Consider the following 25,462-nt stretch of genomic DNA (forward strand, 5'->3'; position numbering starts at 1 on the left):
CCATGGGGCTGGCATGAGCAGAGAAGGAAGCATCCCTGTGCCAGACCCTCCGCCCCAACATTAAGCAGCACAGCTTTGGCTGGCTGGCTGTGTGACTGCCAAGGGGGAAAAGGGTAAGAGAGAGAGAGAGAGAGAGAGAGTGTGTGTGTGTGTGTTCGTTCCCAGAACCGATTTGGACTGGGGGAGAAGGAAAGCTGCCCCATCTGTCATTATCCTCCTTTCACCCACTCCCACAGGTGGCTTCCCATCCAGCCTCTCGCTTGCATGCCACCTTGTTGCCCCCCGCACATGTGGCTCTGTGTGAAGATGGCTGATACCCACCCAGGTCTTCCCTGCTAGAAGAGGCCCTCTGTGGACCTGATCAAAGCGGAGACCACACGCCCCGGGCAGCAAGGTAACAGCGTGTCGAGGGGGAGGGGGTTAGGACTCCAGAGGAAACGAGTCTGGTGTCTCTTTAAGAGGCTGCTCTCTGGCTCCTCTGCCCTGCTTTGTTTTACATGCAGGCTGGGAGGGGACAGGCTAAGGGGGAAGAGCCAATTTAATCTTTTCTCACCTCTGCCAGCTCGCTCGCCCCATGGCACTTCCCCCTGGGGTGGCACACTAAACGGGACGCAACCAGCAAGGGGCGGAAAACCCCAGGCCAGGAAGGAATGGGAGCGCGAGCCCCCAGCCACTGATTTGCTCTCTGCCCCCCAGGAGCCCCATATTCTCGGCCCCCCGGCTCTGGCTGGAGGAGGGGCGAGGGTCCTTTTCCTAATGCACATGTCGGAGCTGGAATAATCCCCGCTGCGGCTGGTGGGTGAAATTGACACAAAAGAGCCCTGGAGGGTGAAACTGAGGCAGGCTGTCGGATTTTTCAGCCATTTCTTGCTGAGTTCTCGGGAGATCTGATCCGTCTCCGATCAATGCAGAGAGAGATTCGCCAGCTGCGGGAGGGAAAGAGCCAGTGCGTGTGTGGGGCGGTGTAGGGGGGGACGGGCTGTAACCGGGGGCCCCGAACAAAAGGCAAATCGGGCCACCAAGTAAGCCCCCCTCCCCCCGCACGCGCTCTTTGCAACCAAATCCTGCTGGAGGAGCCAGGCTCTTCGGGAATGCTTTGTGTCTGGCTGCTTTCGCTTTGGACTCCGCTCGGGAAGGAGAAAAAAAATGGTGCATGATTCAAACCGGGAGAGAGGCGATTTTCTGCAGCCTGAGGGGAGTGAAAAGTGGAAAGCTGGGGGAACGAGCGATCCGGGTTTGCTTTCGCCCTTCTAGCTCTCCCCCAGTATAAACACTCATTTCCCCCCCTGTAGGAGGGGGAGATTGTTGCCCGGCGAGCCATGAACTGAAGCTGCTTCTTGGATTGTTTGTGTTTTAAGTCTTCCGAGTGCCACGAGTGAGCGGCAGATCCCTGGTGTTTGGAAATCTCGCCGCCTTTGAGGAACGAGGTGGAGGCGGAGGGGCGCGATGGCGTCTGGCTTTTCCAATGGACCCGGTGTCCAGAACGAAGCGGAGGTGGTTCACCTCTGCAGGAGTCTGGAAGTTGGCACCGTGATGACTTTGTTTTACTCTAAAAAATCGCAGAGGCCGGAGAGGAAAACTTTCCAGGTGAAGCTGGAAACCAGGCAGATCACTTGGAGCAGAGGGTCGGAGAAAATAGAAGGAGCGAGTAAGTGGATTCTTCTTCTTTCTCTTTTTTTAAACAACCAACCCTTGTTGCCTCTGATTCCCCAAACACCCGACTGTGGATATGGAGGAGCAGGCTTGTGGCGCATGGAGGTGAGGGTGGCCCTGTGACAGGCTGTGTTTGGGCTGAGCGAGGATCTGTGTACAATAGATGCAGCGGTGAAAGTTTCCCTAACCAGTTTATTTTGAAAAGTGCCTGGCATTTTTTCTCCTCGTTACACTACTGGTGTGGAAGTGGTAGTGCTACCCAAACCTGGCCCTAAAGCTGCCGTATACCTTTCTACCTAGCTTCACATTCTGGCCTCTTGCCCATCCGGAATCACTATTATTCCGTTTTATTATAAACACTCGTTTCTCGCAGAGGAAGAAGTACATCGGTCTTAATCGTTTGATAATTCATCTCTTCTGGCCCATTTTATGTTCCCTCCCTGCCCCACCCCACCTCACCGCCTAAAACTTCAGCAGAGCTGCCAGAGAAAAATAGATTTCCTGTTTCCTCAGGATTTAAAAACTAAAAATATGTTTATTCCATCCTTGCTGCTGTAATGTGGTGGAGCTAGGTTCTCATGGTCTGAGGACCCGAATATATGTGTGTGTTTGTGTGTGTGTGGATTAAAGTGAAGTTTAGATTTTTGTGTTTTATTTGCAAAAGCAGATGATCCGAAAAGGCTGAAGGCTTTGGAGCTAAATTGGGTTATTTAACCTTCTGCCCCGTTGTTAGCAAGTTTCATTTCCCCTACACAGACACCCTACCATCTTTTGATTTGTTAGTTGTGTGGGAATCACACTACATGTAGAGATACAAACTCCTTTTGTTATCAGTGCCTGCTTAGGAGGACAGCAATCTAGCCACTTAGATGGAAACTCTTAACTGTCTGTAGAACTAATTTTTATCTTAAAGCCATTAACTAGTCCGCTGCTTTGTTTACTCTCGTATTTAAAGTTGTGGACAGAGTTGGTAGGTCCAGCCCTGATTTTGATCATTGCAGTGAGGTCAGACGTGAAACAATGGAGGGCTGGAGAGAGAGGTTTCGTGCCAAATACAGGTGAAGAAATTAACATGGTGGGTAGTGACTCTCCTGCTGCTTTTCATTGTCCTTGAGCTCGATAAGAATCTGCAAAACAAGATAGGTTGTCTGTCAAATAAGCTATTGAGTGACCAATTTCTCTCTTTTGCAGGCACATACCCAGATGTTGTCACAACTGGGTGGTGGATTGATGAGTTATAATCCTCTTGTAAACTCTGCTAGCTAAATTGTAACATACTAATCTAATTATAGCCAGTAATAATTATATAGCTAGTAGGGGCTGTAGTCTGGTATGAAGTTGGTGCCAGTAAGAATGGTGCCTGTACGCTAGGTCTAAGTCAGGGGCGCATCCTTTGTATCTCTTGTCCCTGCAATGTTTGCAGTACGAACTGGGCATCAATATTGAATTCTAAAGGAGAGTGGGTCTCTCCTGTCTCCTTCATGAAACAGCATAATTGATAAGGTATCTGGTTTCTGCTTCCATGAGACATGTCTGTCTGCAAGCTAACCGTCTGCTATTTGATCAGTTTGCATGGCTCATAAGTAGAGTGGTGTGTATTAGTGTTTAGCTACTCTGGTGATGGGTGCTGTAGAAATCAGACACTAAATAGCACTCTAGAAAGCCGGATATTCATTTGACTTTCATCTTGGTAAGTGACTGCAAAAAGGTAGGATAAGGTTGGAGTCTGTGACAAACCCCCTCCCCCATGATATATTTACTACCAGCACCTCTATAGCAGAGGATAGCTAAGCGTTGCAGAAGGCAACCCAATAATTTAAACCCCTCTTCTGTTTTTACATGTAGCACTTGAGGCGGGAGAGAAGAACGCTTGGTTTTTTTTTTCCATTTGTTTCCTTTGTGCATTCGACAACACTTCGTGTGTAGTGGGCCTCAAGGTTTCCAGCATAGTCTGGCCCTGATCCTGCAAGCTGCTCTGTGTAGGCAGACCCATAAGCAGAACGACAAGAATGAGAGAAGCATAGGAAATAGTGCACGTAAACCCACAAAGAATAGCAGGGGGCTCAGAAACTGCTTTTAACTCCTCTCTTCTTTCCATGTTGCTCAGGGCCCTTTTTAATCAAGTCCAACAACCCCACTGTAAGGCGAGTAAATATTATCCCTGTTTTGCAAGGGGGAACAGGGACTGAAACACACAAAGGAGAAGTGACTTACGCAAGGTCTGGTCTGTTTTACACAGATTCTTATACTGCCTCATCACCATATATATATTATAGTGCATTGAGCGTCATGACTAAACATACAATGAGTCAGTGACAGACCCAGGACTAGAACCCAAGGGTTGTCCTAGTCCCATGTGTTAGCCACTAGATCGCAGTTCCTCCTCACAGTACATTGTGATTCTGTCTTGATGCCCAAAACGCAGAAGTTTGAAACATTTAATATTGCCAGGAGAGAGATCAGTGAAGCTGCTTTTCCTGCAGAGCCTATTTCCATTTGTTAGGCTAATGCCTTGTGAAAGAAGAGTCTTGGGACGGCTGGAGCCCTGCGGCTGTGCATCGCCAAAAGCATTAGGGGCATAGGTGAAATCTAAGCAACACGTTTGCTCTGTAACTGGGAGGGCAGCTTGGTACTATTTATTAGCACGATAAAGGGAGCTGGATAACGGGTACATCACCTGACTCTCTTTCTCTGTCACATCTGACATCAGCTGCTTCTCTTGACTTTTGAGGCCCTTCACGGCCTATCCCCACTGTACCTCTCGTCTCTTGTTCACTTTCGAGCTGTTGGCGGTTGGCGGCGCTTGGCCCATGATGCCAGCCTCCAGTTACACTTGCAAACAGGAACCTCTGCGCTTTCTCCTGTGCGGCCCCACACGCTTGGGAGGTGCTCCCCATAAACATTGCAGAGTTCCCTCATAATCCACCCTAAAAACTCTCCTTGGCCGTGATGCGTACAAAGCTCTTCAGGCTGCTGGTGTGCTGAGACCCCTGCCTGTCATGCTGACCGGTATTGGCTCATCATTTCCTCGTACTCCCCACCTGTCTGTATCCGTATGTTGTCTCTCATCTCACACTTAGACTGTGAGCTCTTTGGGGCAGGGACTGGGGGATTTTTTTTTGTTTTTTTGTTTGCTCTAGATTTGTACAGCACCTAGCACAGTGGGGTCCAGGTCCGTGATAGGGGCTCCTACTGCAATACAAATAATAAATGTTGGGGGTAAGGTTGGTTAATAGAGGTGAGAGAGGCTTGATTTAAATGCAACAGTTAGAGCTGATGGTGGGATGTGATTTCCCACTTCAGAGAGAAGACTAGAAAGGGAAGTGTTAGGCGGAAATAGAAATGACAGTTTCCTGGCTGAAAAGGGCTGAGTTCTTGAGTTGTGTGCATGCCAAGAGGGTGCAGAGATCATTCAGGTAGCTGAAGCAACTGTAAAAGAGAGCAGGATGACATCTTATTTCAATAGCATCTTCCATCTGGGTGCATCACAGGACTTACAGAATCTGCACATCCAGGGATTGCTGGACTCGCCACAGAAATGCAGCTTTCTCTGGGGTGGAATATGCCAGCGTTTCTGTAGTGCACAGTCACAACTATTTAGGGACTTGTCGATATAGCTCGGTGCTGGGATCCTTACCTAATTTTAGGCTGGAATTGGCAAAGGGGCCCAAGGGAGTTAGGTGCACAGCTCCTGTTGACTTTTAACACTATTACATTTTTTCTTAACTGCATCCAATGAATGTTTTGTTTTATTGTCTTGGTCCGGTAGACAGGTTTGTTTGCTTTAAGCAAGTAGGTAAAACTATGGGACTGACTGTCTAGGAGAATTCTCCCCCTTCTAATGACAATATATTAAAGTTTCAAGAACAAACTGTGTACGTTAAAGTTTCCTGGATTTTTCAGATTTTTTAAGGCCCCAGTCTTGCAAAGATGTAGGCACCTGATTAAACGCCTACATAGAAGTAATGCCATTGACTTTGAAGAGACAATTCATGTGTGAATTTAAGCAGGGGCACAATAAATCTTTGAAGGATCAGGATCCAAGCTAGACCATTTGCTGTCTGATAACAAACTTCCTTCAGCTTCTTGCGAAATAAAGAATTTTTAATAGGTAATTCTAAAGTTAGGCACCTGAATAAGAGTGGCTTGATTTTTTCAGAGTGGCTGAGCACCTGCAGCTCCCATTGCATTCAATGGCCTCTGAGAGTCAGGGCACTTACATTTAGGCACCTAATTGAGGACTTAGGTGCCTGAAATGTGGAAGGCCTGAATTCTTTTCCCTGCAGACATTTGAGTTTGATGGGTAAAGCTGGGAAACCCTTCCCTCGCACAACTCTCCCAAGAACCAAGCTGGGGTGGATAACAGATAGGGTGACCAGACAGCAAATGTGAAAAATCGGGATGGGGGTGAGGGGTAATAGGAGCCTCTATGAGAAAAAGACCCCAAAATCAGGACTGTCCCGGTAAAATCGGTATAGCTGGTCACCCTAATAACAGACAAATAACTTGTAGGAAAGTGGGGGCTTGTAACAGCATGGATGTGATTGGTGCAGATAGCGCAGCTGTACTGTGCTATTGCTCAGGTCTTATCCTCTCACACCATGCTGCTGTGTAAGGCTTTCCATGGGTGGCAGTTTTAGTAGCTTGCTCGTCTTTCTGGCTGGCTCAGCAACTGACTTTGAGGCTATGACCTCCAGGTTGGAGAGGGCCTTGCACCTTTAGCTGAAGAAAGGTCCTGACCATTGGTGGTCATTCACAATTGTAGCACTCTTAGCTCTGGGGTCCTCCCCTAGTACCAGCTGGGTTACATTTTTGCCTCCCCAAGCTCCTCTTGTAGTTGCGTTTGTCACTATTCCTGTTCGGCCCTGAACTCTGCAGTGTTGTGACCTGCTCTTAGTTTTGTTCCACCTTAGAGGTGGCCGCATTTCCTTCCTGGTTGAAGTGCTCTTTTAGGGCCCAGTCCTGTGAGGTATTGAGCATACTTATGGGTGCAGTGTGTGCTCAGTAAGTCACAAGAACAGGGCCTGAGTGTGCTTTAAGGTATTCTGAGGTGAATAGCGCTATGTGAACCTGAGCTAACAGGCCAATGCTCTTAAACATGGTGTCTGGAGTTAGGCTCCTAAATCCCTATTTAGTCAAATACGTAAAAGTGGCCTGACTTTCAGAGGTGCTCAGCACTTTTACTCAGGTGCCTAAATGTAGCCTGGATTTGATTGCCAATTACCTGGAGACAGCTAACCCATTTGTAAAGGCTGGAGTGGAGAATGTCGCACGTCTGTGGCTGACCCAAGGCTGAGAATGCACCACAGTGGCTGCCTGCCAGCCCGCTCTTCCCCAAATTCCATCTGCATGCCTTCCTCATGGAAAAGACTGGACTTCCTTACACGCCACCTTCAGCACAGTCCTGTGAAACTACATACAGGAGGTTTGGGGAAGTTTCTGCAGGGAGGCTGGAGCTCTGTGGGGGCGGAGTTAAGGCTACTGTGCTAATGGAGAGGTGGATGTCTGGCTAGGGAGTAGAGGGAATGTATTGCTGGTACCCAAAACTTTTCATTTCCTTGCTTTGTAGGTTTTGTGTTGGGTATATTACATAAAGAGCAACCTTAACTGACCGGCAGTTTTGGTATGTTAATTGCCCAGGTGTGGGCTTTGTTTAGTTAACATCTCCGACAAAGAAACGGTTTCTTTCAGGCAGAATAGGATTTTCAGCCAGCTGGGCTCTATGACGATGAACCTTTTCTGTGTGGGAGGAGCCATTGCTGCGTTGAGGATCCTGCTGTTAACAATCAGTTAGCTCCAGAGCTCTGCTGCCCTTGATAAAGATTAGAATCCACCGATGGGATGGGATCTTGATCAAACATCTCAAACAAAAAAAGGTTTAATTTGCAAAATGGCAGCCTCCCCTTTCCAAAAATGGGAGATTTTGCAATTAGACCATTTATCAATAAATATTTTTTTCAGCCACAATATCTCAGCTGGCTCTAAGCATTACCAAACGCTGCTTTCTCGATGAGCAACTTCACACACAATCCTTGTGATTATGAAATTGTTCATTCAGTTCAAGACAAACGCCTCCACAGCTTCTCGGAGATCATGATCTTTGGTAGATCAGCCCCTGATACTTCCTAATAGAGCTGATCATAAAAAAGTGGTTGTCAGCCCATTGTGGTGCATCAGGCTATCTGTTATGATGAGGAACTCTTAATTCTTCATTCTTTGTGTTAATCAATACAGACCCCACAGTACTCCCGCCAAGTGCACGTTTGTAACTTCTTAATCTGTAGGGGCTCAAAAATCATAAGTTGGAATGTGAAACTTTTTTGGCCATTTTTTAATCAACAAGTTTGTCTTGAAACTCCTTGGAAAATTCAAGGTTTGTTCTGAGGCTGAACTGAATTTGGAGCAGATCCATTTATTTTTCTATAAAACAAACAGGGTGATCTCCTGCTTTAAGTGTAATGAGACTAGTCCCAATGGGTCGGATCAGTGTCATAATCTGAGCCTCAGCTGCGTGCAAAAAATTACAAGAACTACTGTATACGTTTTTGAAATAATGTGACTTTTAGAGAGTGTGTATCTCAGGAGCCCCTTGCTCAAACAAATCCAGATTTAGACCACTAACCCTAGCAGCTCATGAAGCTGCTACCAGCTATTTGTCAAGGTGACAAAGGTGCTGCTTTGTGGTGGGTAAAGAAGCCTCACCAAAAAAAAAGTTTTGTTTTTTCAGTGGCTGGAGGTTCTGCCTGTCTTTTTACCTTAAGTGTCAGGCATAGTTGATTAGGTCACCCCTGGTTTTGCTGGAGTTCTCCGATGGGAGCTGGGAGCTTTCTCAGTCGTTATTTGAAGGTGCAAGAGGGGTATTTCCATCTTTACCAAACAGACCTTTTATCCTAATTGCTTAGTGAGGTGTTTGTGTTTAAATGTGGGTGAGCAAAGAAGCACCCTTGTCTCAAAAAAAAGAAAAAAAAGAAAAAAAAAAAAAAGAAACTGTCTGATTAAGTTACTTCCCCTCTCAGTCACATTGCGCTTGCTTGTCTGTGGTGTCCTCATCTGGCTACTTTTTCTTGTCCTCCATCCAGTCTTTTGGGAAGAACAGGCTAGACAAGACTTATTTTCTAAAAGCCCTTCAAAAACAACCTCCCTCCCGTCCATCTTTCAGGCCTTCTCTAGATATCCTAGAGGGACCAAGAAGGGATGCAGGCTTTCCTTCTGCGGGTTGTCTTTCAGAGGTGAACAGCAGGGGAGAGAGAGACCTGTGTTACATGTGCCACCAGCAACATTGCTGTGCTCACTGCATGTCTGTTCTATTGGTCTCCTCACTTTCCCTCCCTCTTCCCTGGCTCCTGGGTGATTGAGTTGCAAAGCGCCAGGTTTAATTTCTAAGCCCTGCTGGCTGAGAAGTGGTGCAGCAGGCCCCGTGCTGCAGGAATCAGTCTTATTAGCTGTCACTTTACTCCCAGTTTTCAGGGGCAGATGCAAATAGGGTTTATGTTTGTCCGACTCTACCGTATGGAAACATGCAGTCTTGCCTGTCAGATATGTGAACGTTGTAGTAAATGTAGCCTGAATGAACTGGGTTTGAAATGCAGGCCTGCCTTTCTTTCTCTTTTGCATTGATTGTTTTAGTAGTTTATGTCTCAGTCGGGATTTTTGCACTAGGTTTAGTTTTTACATACTTTTAACCTTAAACAGTCTTGGATCCCTGCACCAGTCATCTGAGTCACTGTGTGACCTCTTGACTGCTTTGTGCCTTAGCTTCTTCATCTGTAGAATGGGAAGAGTAACTCGTTATCTATGCCAACAGACTGGCATGGTTACCGAATAACTCTGACGTCCTTTGAGAACCTCAGGGCGAAGGACAGAGTATTACTAAAGCCACGTACTTAGCGCTATTCTTCCTTATATCACTTAGCCCTCCCCAAAGGTGGACAAAAAAGCCTCCTGGGTATTTTTCTGGTGGGAGATGGACGTAGGGAGGAGTGACTTGTCCTCGAGTCTGTGGCAGAGATCAGACTGGAACCCAGAGTATTGAATATGATAGAAAAAAACATGACCAATGGGCTGTTCTCAAAGCTGCCTGGAACTAATGGAATCTCCAGAATTGTAGTAACAAGAGCTTTGCAGTTGAGGGGGAGAGAGGTGGTTCTCGGGACTCCACAAAAGTGTTCCAGTTCATGCAGATTGCTGCAGCGCATTCCATGCCCTGTGTGAAACGGGCGATATGACAGCTTTACAGAATGAAATGAACCATTGGGCGGGGAGACTTGGTGGGGTAGAGGCTGGGGAAATCCTTTATGCGGCTACTGTATCCTTTGGGGTCTCCTGGAGTTGCCAATAAGAGAGACACTGATTCTTTTCTCTGCACCAGAGAGAAACTATATCAAACAACATAAAATGGAATAAAAATAAATAAATCTCTGCTTTGGCCACATATGGGTTTTGTTCACAGCTGTGCTAGTTTGTGCTACAGTCGTGTCTGTCCATGCTAAGCAGGATCTGGATAGGTCAGTGCCTGGAGGGGAGACTGCTAATTCACAACTAGGAGTAAATAGCTCTCTTCTCTCTGATCCGCAGCCCCAGCGCCAGGCTGGTGTGGCATTGCTGTCACAGGTGCCATATTTCAGCTGAGATGTAAAACCTGAGGTCCTGACCACTTGTGGTTGTTAAAGATCCCAGGGCAGAACAGGTACGTTCTGGCCAAACTCCAGGTTGGCAGTTAATGTACTGGACATCGATGGTTTCCTTTGAATGCGATCATGGAATTTCCATTGGCATTCTTCTTTCTCTCTGTTTGCATAGGGTTGCTGTGTGCCATTGAACAGGTGCTGTATTTTGCCCCTCCAAGCCACTTTGTGGGCTCCCAGCACCCATTAGCTAGCGGCACTGTGATCACGAGCTGCATGGCGATTGCTAGCGGCCATGTGGGATTTTTTTCAAAGCACGCTGAAAACTTTTTTAGCAACGTGGGTCACACAGATGATCGATGTGAGCATGTAACTGGATCTTTCTGTGGCAAAGCAAGACATTGCTTAGGCTAAAACTGAGGCATTAGAAATCCTGGTGCCCATATCATCCGGTCCATAAAACAATTCTGAAAGGAGCCAGGAAACCTTCCTTCCAGGGGACCAATCCGATGCGTGGCTATTGCCATTCCCCAAACTGTGTGGTAACAAACTCAGGATGCAGTGAAGCCCATCAGTCAAAGGGAGCATCACAGACCATCTCCTTGCAGAAGTCTGGATTTCATTAAAGCTGCACTGGAGACCCTGGGGATGCAATAAAGTGCTCACGTGGGACAGCGGGGTTGCCTGTAGGACATAGGCTTAGTGCACTTGTCACAGTAAGTTTTCATATCTTAGCTCTTTAGAAAATAAGGCAGGACCTGTTGCAAAGGTCAAACTGGGGGGAGACCCAGGGGAGCCTGTCACATGTGTTGGAGAAGGTGTCTGGCGCTTATTCTGCTGCAGCAGAGAGCACCCGCATGTAAACGAGTCGACCAAGGGAAGCAGAATCCTGAGATTACTTTGTCGGGGGAGGGTTTTTTTTTTCAAAGCACCCATGAGATTTAGGAGAACAAGTCCTACTGGAAGTCAGTGGGGCTTATGCTCCTAAATCCTTTCAATGCTTTTGAACATCTCTCCCTAAAACAAGCTTGGAACATTGAAGGGGAAGCTTTTGTTTAGTAAGTAAAAACCTGATGATGCCAGTGTGTGCCTCTAGCGTTCGTGACATTCTGGAGGAGGGCAGGGAAAAAGAGAATGTATTCGGGGGGGAGGAGGAGGAGTCACACATGCACAGACTCGCACACAGTGGCATTTGGTACCGGCAAATGGAAAATGCTGTCAAAACCCTGTCGTCATCTAAGACCTCCAAGCAGATGTGCATGTGGCAGTCTTATTAGCATGTCTCTCTGCTTTTGGGATGCCTGTTATCGCTTTCTTGACCTTTTGGCTAGGATCACGAGTAGTACCAGTGTAATACCAGGGACGTCTACATCGAACATGTCACTGGCCACCAACAGTACCAGGAGGTGTGAGCCAGAGCGACATTGACTATGAGAAAGGGACTGAGAGACTTTGTCCGTTGGACCATGTGAACTGGAACCATAAACTCACTGAACGTTAAATCTCACCAAATAAGGGTCAATCCATCCTCATCATTGTATCCACTCTTTGTACTCCACACCTGAACACAGCCGTTGTATGAACAACATACCCTCAAATCTCAGTGTCTGTACTTTGACCCGTTAACCTTTTACCGCCAGTCGGGGATATTGCAGATTATGTATTCCTTACACCACCCTAGTTTAAACAGAACATCTTACCCCTCGATAATCTGTACATTCTTCCCTGATAACAAGAAACTTCTATCCTTAAACTCTGTACCATTCACTTTTTTTTTAAACATCTTAATAACATTTTTAAATCCAATACATCCTTTATCTAGTATCTGTATCTTGCATTGCATGTAAGTGGAGGCGAAGATCTCATAGTTTCCTCTGCTGCTTCCCTGATTCTGTTCCATGAACATGTTTCCCACAGCTGAATTGGAAAGTGGAGCAGGAGCACTGCTGTGCTGACTAGCTATGCAAAGTGCAGGATAGAGGCCTCTGAGAGAGGTGCAGTGGGATTGGCCATTCAAGTAAGGCTGGTCAATAATTTTTTATCTGAACATTTTTTGCTGGAAAATCAGGTTTTTGATTAAACTAATTTTTCTGTGACAAGCATTTGCTTTCTGCAGAAAGCTTCAACTTTTTGTTGCAAATGTCTTTAGAGTGTCACCAAACATTAGCAACTTTCTGCAGCAGGAAAAAAAACATTTTCTGGCCCGCTCTAAGTGGGAACTCAGTCGTCCTGGAATTCATGATTTGTGCAGCCAGGGTGCTGGTGGTTGAACTACATCTGGATGTGTTTTTTCTCTCTCCTTCTGCCCTTCGAAGTGGCTCTAGAGATCTGGAGTGCTAACTTTGCAACATTTTGTCCTGCTATTGCACATACGGTGCGTCAGAATAGGGGCGTTCCATTGCCAGAATTCCAGAGGAATGAACTGATCAGTCCACGGTGCGAGGTGGCTTTGCAAAGAGAGATCCACTCCTAAAAAAGTCAGAGGGTCAGATTCTTGGCTGTTGTAAACTGGCACAGCTCTGCTGAAGTCAACATAGCTGTGCAAAGAATATGGCCCGTTGTCTTAATAAACAGTCTTATTTGTAAACAAGAAAAGTCTACAATGGGTATAAATTCCTTCTCAACCTCTATATCTGGAAAATTTGTGGTTGGGAGACCTTCAGAGTAGACATGGGTGAGTCTTTCAAGTGGATGGAGATTTGTGTAGAGCTTCCCCACATCGAAACAGGCCTCAGTTTTTCTCTAGCTCAGTGATGAGGTTTTTGTGAGTGCAATTATCACTTTATTAAATGCAGCCTCCCAAAATGTGCTTGGCACGTTACAGGTCAAAAGACCTGCGCCTCTGCTCCACAGAGCTTATTGTTCAAGCCTGCAGCTGGGTTTGTGCAGCCACAACGCTGTGTTCAGATAGAGCTGGCTGGCAGAACTGGGGCCTCGGTGAACAACATTTTCCCGGAGGAGTGGGGCAGGAAATGGCTTAAATGTGATTTGCTGATACCTCCCCCGCCCTTGCACACCAGACACTCTTCTGTTTAAAAATAGGTGCAGTTTTTTAAAGTGATTTTGGTGCCACGTGGGCACATGGGGGGACCCTCATTAACCAAGGCTCTGCCAGTGCCTCTCAGTCTCACCCCACAGCTGTCCGGACTCTTCCCTGACACACAGGCAGACAGAGGTCTAGTTATCCACAGAACGTACAAACACTGCCTCCTCGGTGGGCTGTGCCTCCCCATGTTCCCATCCCTCCTCTGGCTCCCAGCCCACTGCTGTTCCAGCTCAAGGCCTTAGTCCTGAGCGTCAAAGCCATCAGCAAGGTGAGGAACCAGTCGTGTTTGTGACTGCGTCTCCGTCCACCACCCACTGCAACAGCGGCGGTTCTCTTGGGCAATCCAGTACACAGCACCCGGGGTGGGAGCACAAGGAAGGGGCAGATAAAGTGTTCTCAGGCAAGGAGAGTCTGTTGTGGGAGGAGCACAACCTGCCATTGCACCTGGGTCCTGACCTGCTGCAGCCCCATTTATAATCCAGTTCCACCCTGTTCCCAGCTTTGTCAGTGGCCTCCGCAGTCCTGACCTGCATCATCCCTTATATTCCAGTCGTGGGCCTGTGCTAAAAATGCCAGTTGTGCCAGAATCTATGGTGACTTCTGTACCCTGCATCTGTGTCCACTAGGGGCTCGGTTGAGAGATGCATCTTCAGTTGTGGTCTGAGCAGGGTTTGAGCTGTGGCTGTCAGAGACCGGAAAGTGGTAACTTGAGGCCTGTTTGCAGGGATGTCGGGGAGAAACCCCTTTGCACTCTGTTTCAGCAGAGTGTCTGTTTGTGTAAGGGCAGAAAGGAACCCACTACAGCAAAAGTCTGATTTGGCTTAAAACCAGAAGCTGACCAGCCCGGCTGTACCATAATCTCCTTGGCCTAAATTAAAGGGCACAGTTAATTGCATCTTGAAGTGGACCCTTCAAATCATGGTCACTTCAGTTCCATTAAAGAAAATCAATATTCTCCCACTAGGAGGGATAAAATGTTAAACACCCAGCTGTGTCACTTACCCTCCCCCTCTTCATGCCCAAGCTGTGAAGAGGCCACGCAGTCTTTGTTACCCATCACCTTCCCTGGTCTCTGCTCATCAACATGTCATGATTTCCAAGCTGATGCTGGTAGGTTTGATTCCTGTTAAAGGCTGTTTAATTTCCCTGCACTTCTCCTCCCTGAAAGGATTTCGCTTGGGTCTGGGATTGGCAAGACATCAAGGCAGATTGCTGGGTCAGTCTGATCTCAATGGGGAGATACTGGTTAGAGGCCTGTTAGAGGGTGTTGTTTGAGTGGCCTTTTCCTGTTTACATGCTGGGTGAGGTGCCGGGTGATGATCAAAAGCCGTGTGGTTTTGATGTCCTTTCTCTTCCCCCACTTCAGTTCCCTTGTCCTTTGTTTTCCTCAGGCAATATCTAGTAAGAGCTCAGTTTATCAGTGAATCTTAAAATCTTGGCATTTACTAGGTCACTTGTTTGTGTTGTATCTACTTATATTTGCTCCTCTCCTGTCTCGTACTGTTGCTCTGTCTCTGATCTGGCCTCTGCCTTGGTCTATGACCTTGAGCGAGTCACGGAACTTTCTCTGTGCCTGTTTCCCTCCTCGTAAAATGGGCAGGACAATGCTACCTCACAAGGATAAGGGGAGGCTTTGTCTGTGAGGTGCTTGGGCACTACCTCAGGACAGATGCCACGGTATCTAGGATAAGCTTCAGTTGCTTCGAGGACATAGTGGATCAAATGTTCACATTCTGCCCTCGGATCTTAGTGGCTGCTGCGCTTGTGCATCTGAGGGTAGAACTCGCCTCTAAATTGTTGTTTCAACCAATATCTGTTTCACAGGCTTGCTCTAAGGTCTCTGCATCATTCATTGTATTGATTCTCTTGCTGGTGTAGGCTAGATCAGTGGTTCTCAAACCTTGTCCACCTGCGACTTAGAAAACACCTGGGTTCCTGTTGTGCCCCACCCTGATTCCACAACCCTCTGTGCCTAGCAAGGATTGGGAGATTGAGGTTTTGATAAGAAAGTATGAGGCTGCTGGCGGTTTTGGAGGGTGGCATCTTGGCTGGGGTGATAAGGAGAGTGTAGCACCCACAAACGCCTCTCTGCCCAGCACTTGGCTCTGGGTACAGCGCCATACTAAGGGGCTGCCCAGCCTCTTGGAGCACCCTTTCCCTTCCTTGGACTACAGTTGAGCCTCGTGCGGGCCGAGGGTACGGTGAGGTGGGGGATTGGGGCAGAGGGTGGGGGTGAGGAGGTATCAGCAGAGAGAGCTGGGGGACAAATCCAGAAGCTCCTGTTGGTGCAGCCTGGCAGTTTGAAAAACCCTGGTCTCCAGGGCAGTGGCTGGGAGTCAGGACCCTGGGTCTGCTCCCAGCTCTGCCCCTGACTTGGTGCGTGACCTGGGCAAGTCACACACATGGGCCTGGTGAGCTCAAAATCCAGTTGGTCTCCAAACAAGAATTTAAAAGTAGTTTCAGGCCCTACAGTAGTGTTGGGGTTTGCTCATTTGCTGGACATGGCTTGGCAAGATGCACATTAAATGTCAGAATTTATTTCTGTTCTTTACTTACTCATTGGGCTGTTTTTCCTTTCCTGACATGTCCTCACTTTTCTTCTTCAATGTCTTGCCCTACTTCTCCCCTGCAGTACTGCTCTGGGAACAGATGGAGTCATTCTCCCAGGCTATCAAGTCACCAGCTCTCACAGCACTAAATTAACCCCCTCCCCCCCACCTCAAAAAATACAAAAAACAAAAACAAAACAAAACTAAGAACCAAAATCCTATCCAAGCTGCTTTTAAAGGCACTGATACCTGGAGCTGCTGTCGTGGCTTCCTAATTAGGATCACCATGGTCCCAGCGTTGACCCTCTCCCACACCTTTGACTAGCCCCAGAGTATTTCTGCAGAGGCATAGCTGGCACGCTCCTGGCTCTTCTGCCAGTTGTTGGATGGTACGGCCCTATCCCTGTCCCCCTAAAGCCAAGTGCTGTGTTGCTAGTGAACTGCGTGCTTCTAGCTGTGTCGAGGTGTTAGTATCTGCAGTCTGGTTTCCTTGGCTCTGGAGAGAGCGATGCTGCACCTTGGCAGTGGTCAGTTCCTGGAATCAAACCTGGTGCTTCGGTTAATTTTCCCTCCGTACCTCGCTGCCTCTCAATCCCAACCCCTGTGGATGCTGAGATGAAGAGCTGTGTCAGAGTCACTCTATTGATCAGCCTTTGTCCTCTGCAGGACCTTTCCGATCTTGTTACAGCTGTACCATCCACCCTGAAGAGTGACACGGGGCTGCTGGAGGGATGGCGAGATTGTGCCACTTGCAAATCCTTGGCTGCTGCTTTCCCTCGGTTTTGTTTCCTCGCCCCTCCCCCCCCCCCAGTGGTGGTGATCTTTCTGGGAAAGAAGGAGGGAGGGGGTCAAGAGTGAAGGTTTCAAGTACAGCGTGGAAGAGGTCACCTTGGGCCCATCACCGACTCTTTCAGCAGCCCCAGGGCATCTGCTGGATCCCACTTTCATTTAAGTCAGGGAAAGTTTTCGCTGCTGATGTGAGGATCAAGCCGTTGCTGCTCATTTTATGGTGCCAGGGGGACAGTCCCAGAGGACTGAAGTCCTCTGTGTAGCCACAGGATGGCAGGTACCATTGCAGGCCCCCTGCATTGCCTTAAACCTGGTCCAGAGAGATTCTCTCCAGGTGCACATTGGCGCTGGCAAAATTGAGCCCCATCATTCACAATTGGGGCAGCTCCTCTAGCAGCGGGAGTGATGGATGCTGTAGTATACGCGGGCCTCCTGCTTGGTGTTCTTACCACTTAGTTGCCCAACCCTGCAAGTCTAGTTGCCATGGTGGTAAAAATGCCGGCGCCCTCTCTACACTGAAGCTTCCACCATTACTGACCCCAGGAGGGCTGCACGAGGGGAGAACTCTGATGTGTAGCCAGAGTCTAGAAATGAGGGGGCTAATCAGTTCCCGGGTCTCTGCTGAGCGGGGTGAAAGCCGTATCAATGTTCGGTGAGAATTCACTCACTTCTGTGCTATTTATTTACTTAGGAAGCTTTAACAGGTTTACAAATCCTTGCCATGTAAATGCCAGAAACAAAACAGTAACCATTAGGGGCATGCACAGGGACGAGAGGAGCGCAAGCAGGGGCACCCCCCTCAGTAATTGGTGGGGGCACAGAACTCCGCTGGCCCCTAGGGCTGCTGTGGGGAGAGTGAGCTCCTCCGCCTCCCTGGGGCTGCAGCAAGGGCACAGAACATGCTCCTCCAAAAGCAGTCAGATTTAAATTCCTGCACACACCCTTGGTAGCCATTACAACAGGGAGCTTTTGTGCAAAGAGAGACTGCCCAGGAATATTGTCATCACGTCTCTCTGTGTATCAGGGTGTGTCACCCTATTGCACCTATGTCGTTTCTAGTGATTTTATTAAATTGAATGAAAGCTCCAATTACATGTATTTAGCAGACCAGGCACATCTCTCAAATGTTGTTAAAAAAACAAAACAAAACAAATGTGCAGGTGTGCTGGGTTATTTTATTTTTTTTTGCAGGATTCACTCACTTTTTTAAGCACTGCCACTTCGTCTGTGTTCATCCCCCTTCTCACCTTCACTCGCCATGAATTTCCTGACGAGAGCATTTGTAGAGGCAGCAAATCTTAAGCGAGCACTGCAGAGTGTTTGTAGGAGAACAAATTTCAAATTCCTATTTGCCCCAGAAGTCTCCCTTTGTACCAGCTCATCCAATCAGGGAACAGAACCATAGCATGTACCTTATTAAGAAGAGTTTGAGTTTCCTGTCTGGAGTACTCATGATGACATGCCTCCAGACAAGACTGAGAACTAGTCAGAGAGTAACTTCAAGTAACAAATTAGAGGAAAAGCCATCAGGAGAACAGGAAAATCCCTTGAATAAATTTGCCATAAATTACCTACAGCGCTACTGCTAAGTCTGCCAATTAGCCTCAATCCTGGTGGTGGGTTTCGTAGAAAGTCTCAACTCTCCCTCATGTCACGCACACGTATATATATTCCATTTAAATGTAATATTTCCTGTAGTCCTTATACAGCATTTTACATCTTCAAAGTGCTTTAACCCTTCTAGTGTCCCCTTGAGGCAGGTAAACGAGTATTGTCCCAGATGGGGAAACTGAGTCAGGGATGTGAAGTCAGGTGCTTAAGGACACCTGGTTTTGGTGGAGGAGCTGGGCTTATAACTCGGAGGTCCTGGCTCCCAGTCCTGGTGTCTAGTGCAGCTGTACAAAACAAACTCCAGCATCTTAGAGTCTAGGACCCAGGTCCTGCTTGCTTGCTTGTTTTTTTAAACAAGGGGTTTAGGGCACTTCCTGGTTTGCTGCTTTTTTGTGGTGTGTTTCTATTCCACTAGCACTGAAATGCCCCAGCAAAGACTGCAGGTCCATCATGCTCGGCACTGCACATACTCATAGTGAGAGAGAGTCCCCATCTCAAAGAGCTTACATTGTAAAATAGGCAGGACAGATGGGGAGCGGGAGGGGCAGCAGAGGCACTGGGAGAGGATACTCACCCAGCACATCAGTGGCAGAGCCAGGACTTAGAGCCCAGGTCCCCTGACTCCCAGGTGGATGCCATTTCCACTAGCTCATGCTGTCTCCCAACTCGGCCCTGCTCCCTGAGTCCTGCTGGAAGAGCTACACCAGCCAGATAGTGGCTACTCCCATCGGGGAATAGGGGGGCTTCCCATCGTTGTAGTTAATCCGCCCCCCCCAAGGAGGCAGCAGCTAGGTGGATGGAAGAATCCTCCTGATGACCTAGCGCTGTCTACATGGGGATGTAGATCAGCTTAACTACGCTGCTCAGGGGCGTGAATTATTCACACCCCTGAGCGATGTGCTTATGCTGTCCTAATTTCCTAGTGTAGACCTGGTCACAGGCTTGGCCTTTTGAGCCTGATCCAAGTGTGATGGAATCCCCTGGCTCTCTACAGAGCAGATGCCTGTGTGTACTGTCCCTGTCCCTTTACTTCCTTTGCTTTGGGCATCACTTGGGCTTAATGAAAGCTTGTTATCCTTCAGCTTCTTGGATCACCTAGCCTCTCAGAGGCAGCCTGATGAGGCTTTGCCTGTTAGCCCAGCAGAAAAGCAGGTTATTTGGAAAGGAATTTTGTAAATTTCTCTGTAGGAATGGAGTGATCGCTGAGCAATTCTCTGCCTTCCACCCTCTCCTGGGCCCATGGCGCTGATTCAAGCCAGTTCATTGCATTGGTGGGGGGATGCACGAAATTGGACTATAAGATGATCTCTTCGCTCCTGAGCCTCCTGTAAACAGTTCTCTCCCCTTGTACCATGTTATAAACTGGAATGATAAAGGACCCTCCGCTCTGAGGAGCTGAGTCATGTGGTTTGGAATCGATAGTCAACCCCCTCAAAAAAGTCCCTCCTGAGCTGTGTAGCTAACTGGGAACGCTGTCTCCAGTGCTGGAGTGCACTGGGTGAATGCTGCATGTGGGGGCAGGGCACGCGGAGTCAGGGCGAAAGGAGAGGAAGATCCTTTTCTGAGCACCCTCTCCTCCCGCTCAAGGCCTTCTCTAAATGCCTGTTGTGTGTGACAGCTGGCTTCAGTTAGCAGGGGTCCTAATCTGTTTGTCTGTCCTCACATCACGTGTTTCACTTTGTTTGATAATGATTTGTGGAGCTAGGGGAAGGTTACCAAGTGCTGGAGTGTACAAGACACAGAGCACGTGAGCCAGAAATGAAGCTGAGGCAGCAACATCTAGAGATTAAGGCAGGAAATAGCAGCACCCACAGCGAAGCCACACGGAGCATCTTAAGCGCCTACGGCACGGGGAAGCATACCCCACGTGCTGCCTACATTGCTCGTCTCACAGCTGACCTGAACCACACTTGGCAGGGGTTGGGAACAAAGGGCTGGTTCCCAGGCACAGCATATCTGCTAAAAGGACACTGACATCGTCTGGGTGCACAAAACATCGTAGAAGCTTGAAAGTAAAGATCCTGCCCCGGTAGACGTCTTTTTGTTCTGTATCGACTGGCAGATATTTATTAGTGAGGGACTCAATCCTTTGTGTTCAGATCTAGATCCAAACTGGGACATTCCCAGAGTTCAGGGTGAGTGGGGAACTCTGGTGTTCCAGGTTGATCCCATCTTGAGTATCTTGTGATATTTGCATAGCACCTTCCATCCCAAAGGCATCTACCTGCACACGCTGTGCATGCATCCACTTCTGGGGTGGGGCTAAGAGGAATACAGTAGCTGTCTAACTGCACACATCAACCAAATATGCTAGCTTAGAGCAAATGCTGATTTGTTTTCTGATGACTCCATTAACAGGACTCCTATTGAGTAAAGATCTGCCAGTCTTATTCATGTTGTGCAGCATGTTGCTATGCAAGAAGTACAAGTGTAATCTATTTATGTACATGGCATCCCTCATAGAAGTATCTGTACCAGGTTTAATGTATTTATCTTCATAATACCTGTGTGAGTTTACAATAGTGGTTTTCAATCTGTTTTCAGGCCCCTAAAAATTTTTGAATGGAGGTGCGGACCCCTTTGGAAATCTCAGACATAGTCTGTGGACCCCCTGGGGCCCACGAACCACAACTTGAAAACCACTGAGCTTGGGAAATACTGTTCTCCCTATTTTTACAGATGGAGAATGGAGGCCCAGAGAGATTGCGACTTGCCTGGGGTCGTACTGGAATCCTGTGACAGAGGTGGCAACTAAACCTGGCTTTCCTGAGTCCCAAAGCAAATGTCTTTACCTGAGTCCATGCTATTACTTGTGCATGAAGTTAGAGTGGCAGAATCTGACCTTCCGTTCATGAGAGCACCAGCATTATTGGGGACAGTGCTGGGATGGTTATTCAACTGCAGAACAGAAGAGGGAGCTTGTCCATTGCATTGCACTAAAATAGCAGCTTTTCCATGTTAGTTTTTATTTTTCCTTGAAGGGGGAAGGATTGCTGGATTTGGGGCTTTGCAGACACTAGAATCCAGAGATAACTTCCTCTTAGCATCAGAAGGGTAGCCGTGTTAGTCTGGATCTGTAAAAAGTGACAGAGTCCTGGGACACCTTATAGACTAACAGACGTATTGGAGCATAAGCTGCCTCTGACGAAGTGAGTATTCACCCTCGAAAGCTCGTGCTCCAGTACATCTGTTAGTCTATAAGGTGCCGCAGGACTCTTTGTCGCTTCCTCTTAGCAGCATCTCTCACCCAGGAAGAACAAAGAAGGTCAAATGTGGGGCCTCGACTGGGTTACTCTTGCCGCTCTTTAATAAACCAGACAATTAACAACAGGGGGGCTGGAACAATTTGTAGAGTGGGGGTGCTGAGAGCCATTGAATCAAACTGTAAACCCTGTATAGGATGGAAACCACTTGAAGCAGCAGCACCCCCAGCGCATCTGCTTCCAGCACCTATGGCTAACAATGTGGATAAGCATGTCCTTGAGAAACCCAATAGCCCTGTATTTTCCACTGCATGCATCCGATGAAGCGGGCTGTAGCCCACGAAAGCTTATGCTCACATAAATTTGTTAGTCTCTAAGGTGCCACAAGTACTCCTGTTCTTTTTGTGGATACAGACTAACACAGCTGCTACTTTGAAACCAATAGCCCTGATGCCCTGAAAAATGCTGAAGACTGGTATGGGAATAGGTATACGGTGGTGGTGAGGAAATGGTAACCCCGGTGCTTTCTAATCTCCATCTGCAAGCTATAGATTGATTATTTTTTTTAATTAGATCTGTGTTATTCTGGCACTGATTTACGGTGGAGGAAGGTGCGCAGAGTTTGGAAGTTGAGCTATTGTAGCTTTTAAAACCATGTAAATGCTAGTGGGAGAGATGTAATCCCTATCTTTAAAAAGCTGTGTAATTCAAAACCTTCCCACTCTGGTTTATAACACGTGCTGAGGTTATTTCTCTCTTTATTCTGAATGAGATGTAAAAAGTAGGTTGTGGTGCCTCATGGCTATTAAACAGGGGTTCTCACGCTGGGGATTGGGACCCCTCAGGGGGTCACAAGGTTATTACATGAGAGGGTCGCAAGCTGTCAGCTTCCATCCCCAAAACCGCTTTGCCTCCAGCATTTATAATGGTGTTAAATATATAAACAAGTGTTTTTAATTTATAAGGGGAGGGGCGGTTGCACTCAGAGGCTTGCTGTGTGAAAGGGGTAACCAGTACAAAAGTTCGAGAACCACTGCTATTAAAGATCTTACAACATTTTTCTTAAGAGCAGTGATTTTAATCTCAGCATCCAAGCCAAATTCAGAATCGAGTAGTCACTGCCGACCTAAATTCCCTTTGCAGTTACAATTGGATGTGGTATTCTTTACTTCCCGACCTGAGCTGCTGTTCAATGTTGCTGTGCACTGTTTAGCATCTTCTGCCTTCTACCCAAGAGGTGGCTGCATTTCAGGGGTGAGTCACTTGTGCATAGATAGTACACAGGCTTCAAAGCCCCTGGGAATCCTTGCAAATGGAAGGGGCTCTGTAAATGTGAGATGATGGCAAGATAGGGCTCAATACTGCATGGTGCTGAGCACTCTGGCCCAGTCCAGAAGAACGTGTAAGCACTTGCTTGACTTCAGGTAAGTGGTTCCACTGAAGTCATGTGTGGGGTGTTTTCCAGGAAATGGGCGATTGTGTCCAATGTAAGGACCTGGCGTAAGCTAACTTGATACCAGGACAGATGTGATCAACTTTAAGTGTCTCCTACAGGGGTTTGAACCTAGCTTTACTATATTGCTCTAAAATCTGATTTTTAGTTAAATCAGTGCATCTTTCCTGTATAGACAAGGCCCATATGTCTGACCTGTCCGATTTCTAATGAGGTATTGCAAGGAAAACTGCAACATTCTCTTTTCCGCACAAACCCCGTTATACTGATTGAGGAGAAACTTACCACTGGGTTATTAATTTGTTCCTCTTATTTCAACCAAAATATATTTAAAACCATACCACATTTTTATTTTCTTTCTCACTTCCCAGATGATTGTCTTTCAAATCAACCCGTCAAGCTATGGGGAAATTTTAAAATTAACATGCAGTCCGTGCTTGGTTGAATGTGGGGTGTCCTAAAAGGTTCAGATGTTGTATATGTGGAAAGCTTTGTATTAAGGGTGATTATGTGCTGGTTGGATGAGTTTTAAATTTGAAATAACTTTAAGGACTGGTATAGTTTTCTTGCAACCAGAGATTGATTTTAGAAGGGATACAAAGAGAAGACTGGGATAAGCTAATTCCTTCCAACTAAACCCACTTTAAGTGGTGGGTGATATTTCATGGGTAGGGCCCTTCGGTTTTGGTTTTTATTTTATTTAAACGTTCCTGGGAATTTATCAGTGTTTATTACTATAACAACCAAAAAGGTGAAAATCGGGGCAAAAAAACTTATTACCTTTTCTGGATAAATATTGGAGTTTATTTTGGTGGACGGAAGGACAGGAGGAAAATGTGTTCAGTAGATTAATGCTTTGATGAGTGGAATTCAATGTAGTTTGCTGCAGAACTAAAACAGAACTCAAAACACAATGCCACCTCAGAGTTGAAGAAAACAATATTTGTATTCCCCAAATAAAACTTTTCCTTTGACTAAACAGTTTACTCTTGTAGACTTAGAACTATTAGCCTATAAATATTTACATTTAGTAATTGGGCCACACCGTTTGCAATGCGTACACTTAACTTCATCCTTTTATCCTGTTCTGTTTTATTTTTAAACTTTTGGATACTTCCTCATGTTCTGAAATGTAGGCTGAGACAGATTTTTTGTTTGCTTCCCATTTTAGTATGTCAAATCTTTAAACCATTATCTGCTAACAGCTTGAAATGTGTATGTGGTGGGCATGAGAATTCATCACTATGTTCAGATGTGCACGCACCTCAGACCTTGCGTGCCTTCCTGTTTGTTTATTGCTTGTATCTTCTAGACTAATACATAACCTTACTTCAACAGGCAGCTTTGCATATACACAGAGACTAATGTATTATCATAACACATATAGCTCATATTATGTATTGTATTTTCCTAATAAAACAAGTTATTTTTTATATATAGAATGATACCAAAGTAGGGTGAAAATGGGAAAAAGAAACACATAATATTCTTTGTAAAACCTGGGATTTTTTCGGTCAAAATTGGTTTAAACTGAAAACGATGGGGCTTATTCCTGGGTGACAGAATTTTGGGATACAAGTTCAGTGCACAGTTATATAACGAGATTGGGTTTGCCAGTTTCTGTTCAATCTGTATCCATGATAGATTCTCTCCTTTAGAGATCCATTCCAATACTGGTCTAATTTCTGCCACCCTAGAGTATATTTTGAAATGTGGCAGAGCCAGGCCTCCCATCTCAATTTGTTGGTCCTGCCATTCGGTTTTGATTCTTGGTTTGATTTGACCATAGGGATCTCTGAATCACTTTTTAAAATTTCTTAAAGCAATGTAATGTCTTATTGTAAATGACCACAAATATTACTACACCTCTACCCTAATATAATGCGGTCCTTTTGGAGTCAAAAAATCTCACCGCCTTATAAGTGAGACCGTGTTATATTAGGTTTGGTCTGGTACAGCGTACCAGACTGGGCCAGCTTCCCTGGTGGTGATTTAAAGGGCCCGGTGCTCCAGCTGCTGTGGGGAGCCCTGGACCCTTTAAATCAACACCAGAGCTCCGGCAGCGGGGCTTGGGAGGGTATTTAAAGGGCCCGGGGCTCCCTGCAGTGGCCAGAGCATCTGGCCCTTTAAATCACCGCCCGAGCCTGGCTGCCAGAGCCCTGGCAGGGATTTAAAGGACCCAGTGCTCGAGCTGCAGTGAGGAGCCCTGATCCCTTTAAATCACCGCCGGAGCTCCGGCAGCCAGGTTCGGGTGGGAATTTAAAGGACCTGGGGCTCCACACGCATTCGGATATAACGTGGTAAAGCCACGGGGCTTGGGTGATGCTTTACCAAAAAAACAACCCTAAGCCCATGTCAACTGGGGCTAAGGAATGGTGTCTAAAAACTTGACCATATAATGGGCTTAGGAAAAGCTGATTTCTCTGTGAGGTCAAATGTTGACTTATTTATTTAAGCGCTTGCCTGATTCTGAAAAGCCAATTAGTGTAATTACACCGTGGTTTAAAGGTTAACAACATCCTGTTAGTCCAGTA

General features: G+C 46.9%; 1 protein-coding gene across 2 annotated transcripts in view; it reads left to right on the forward strand.

The window, feature by feature from the left end:
- Positions 1–547: 547 nt before the first annotated feature.
- PLCG1 (phospholipase C gamma 1) overlaps positions 548–25,462 on the forward strand; it is a 98,124-nt gene continuing 73,209 nt past the window's right edge. For both annotated transcript variants that reach the window (XM_050917275.1, XM_050917276.1), the window contains exon 1: positions 548–1,648. In XM_050917275.1, the coding sequence (XP_050773232.1) occupies positions 1,447–1,648 (202 nt within the window). In that variant the 5' untranslated portion in view covers positions 548–1,446. The remainder of the gene's footprint in view (positions 1,649–25,462) is intronic.

This window comes from Gopherus flavomarginatus, chromosome 11, assembly GCF_025201925.1.
Source record: "Gopherus flavomarginatus isolate rGopFla2 chromosome 11, rGopFla2.mat.asm, whole genome shotgun sequence".
In the NCBI taxonomy this organism is placed as follows: Eukaryota; Metazoa; Chordata; order Testudines; family Testudinidae; genus Gopherus; species Gopherus flavomarginatus.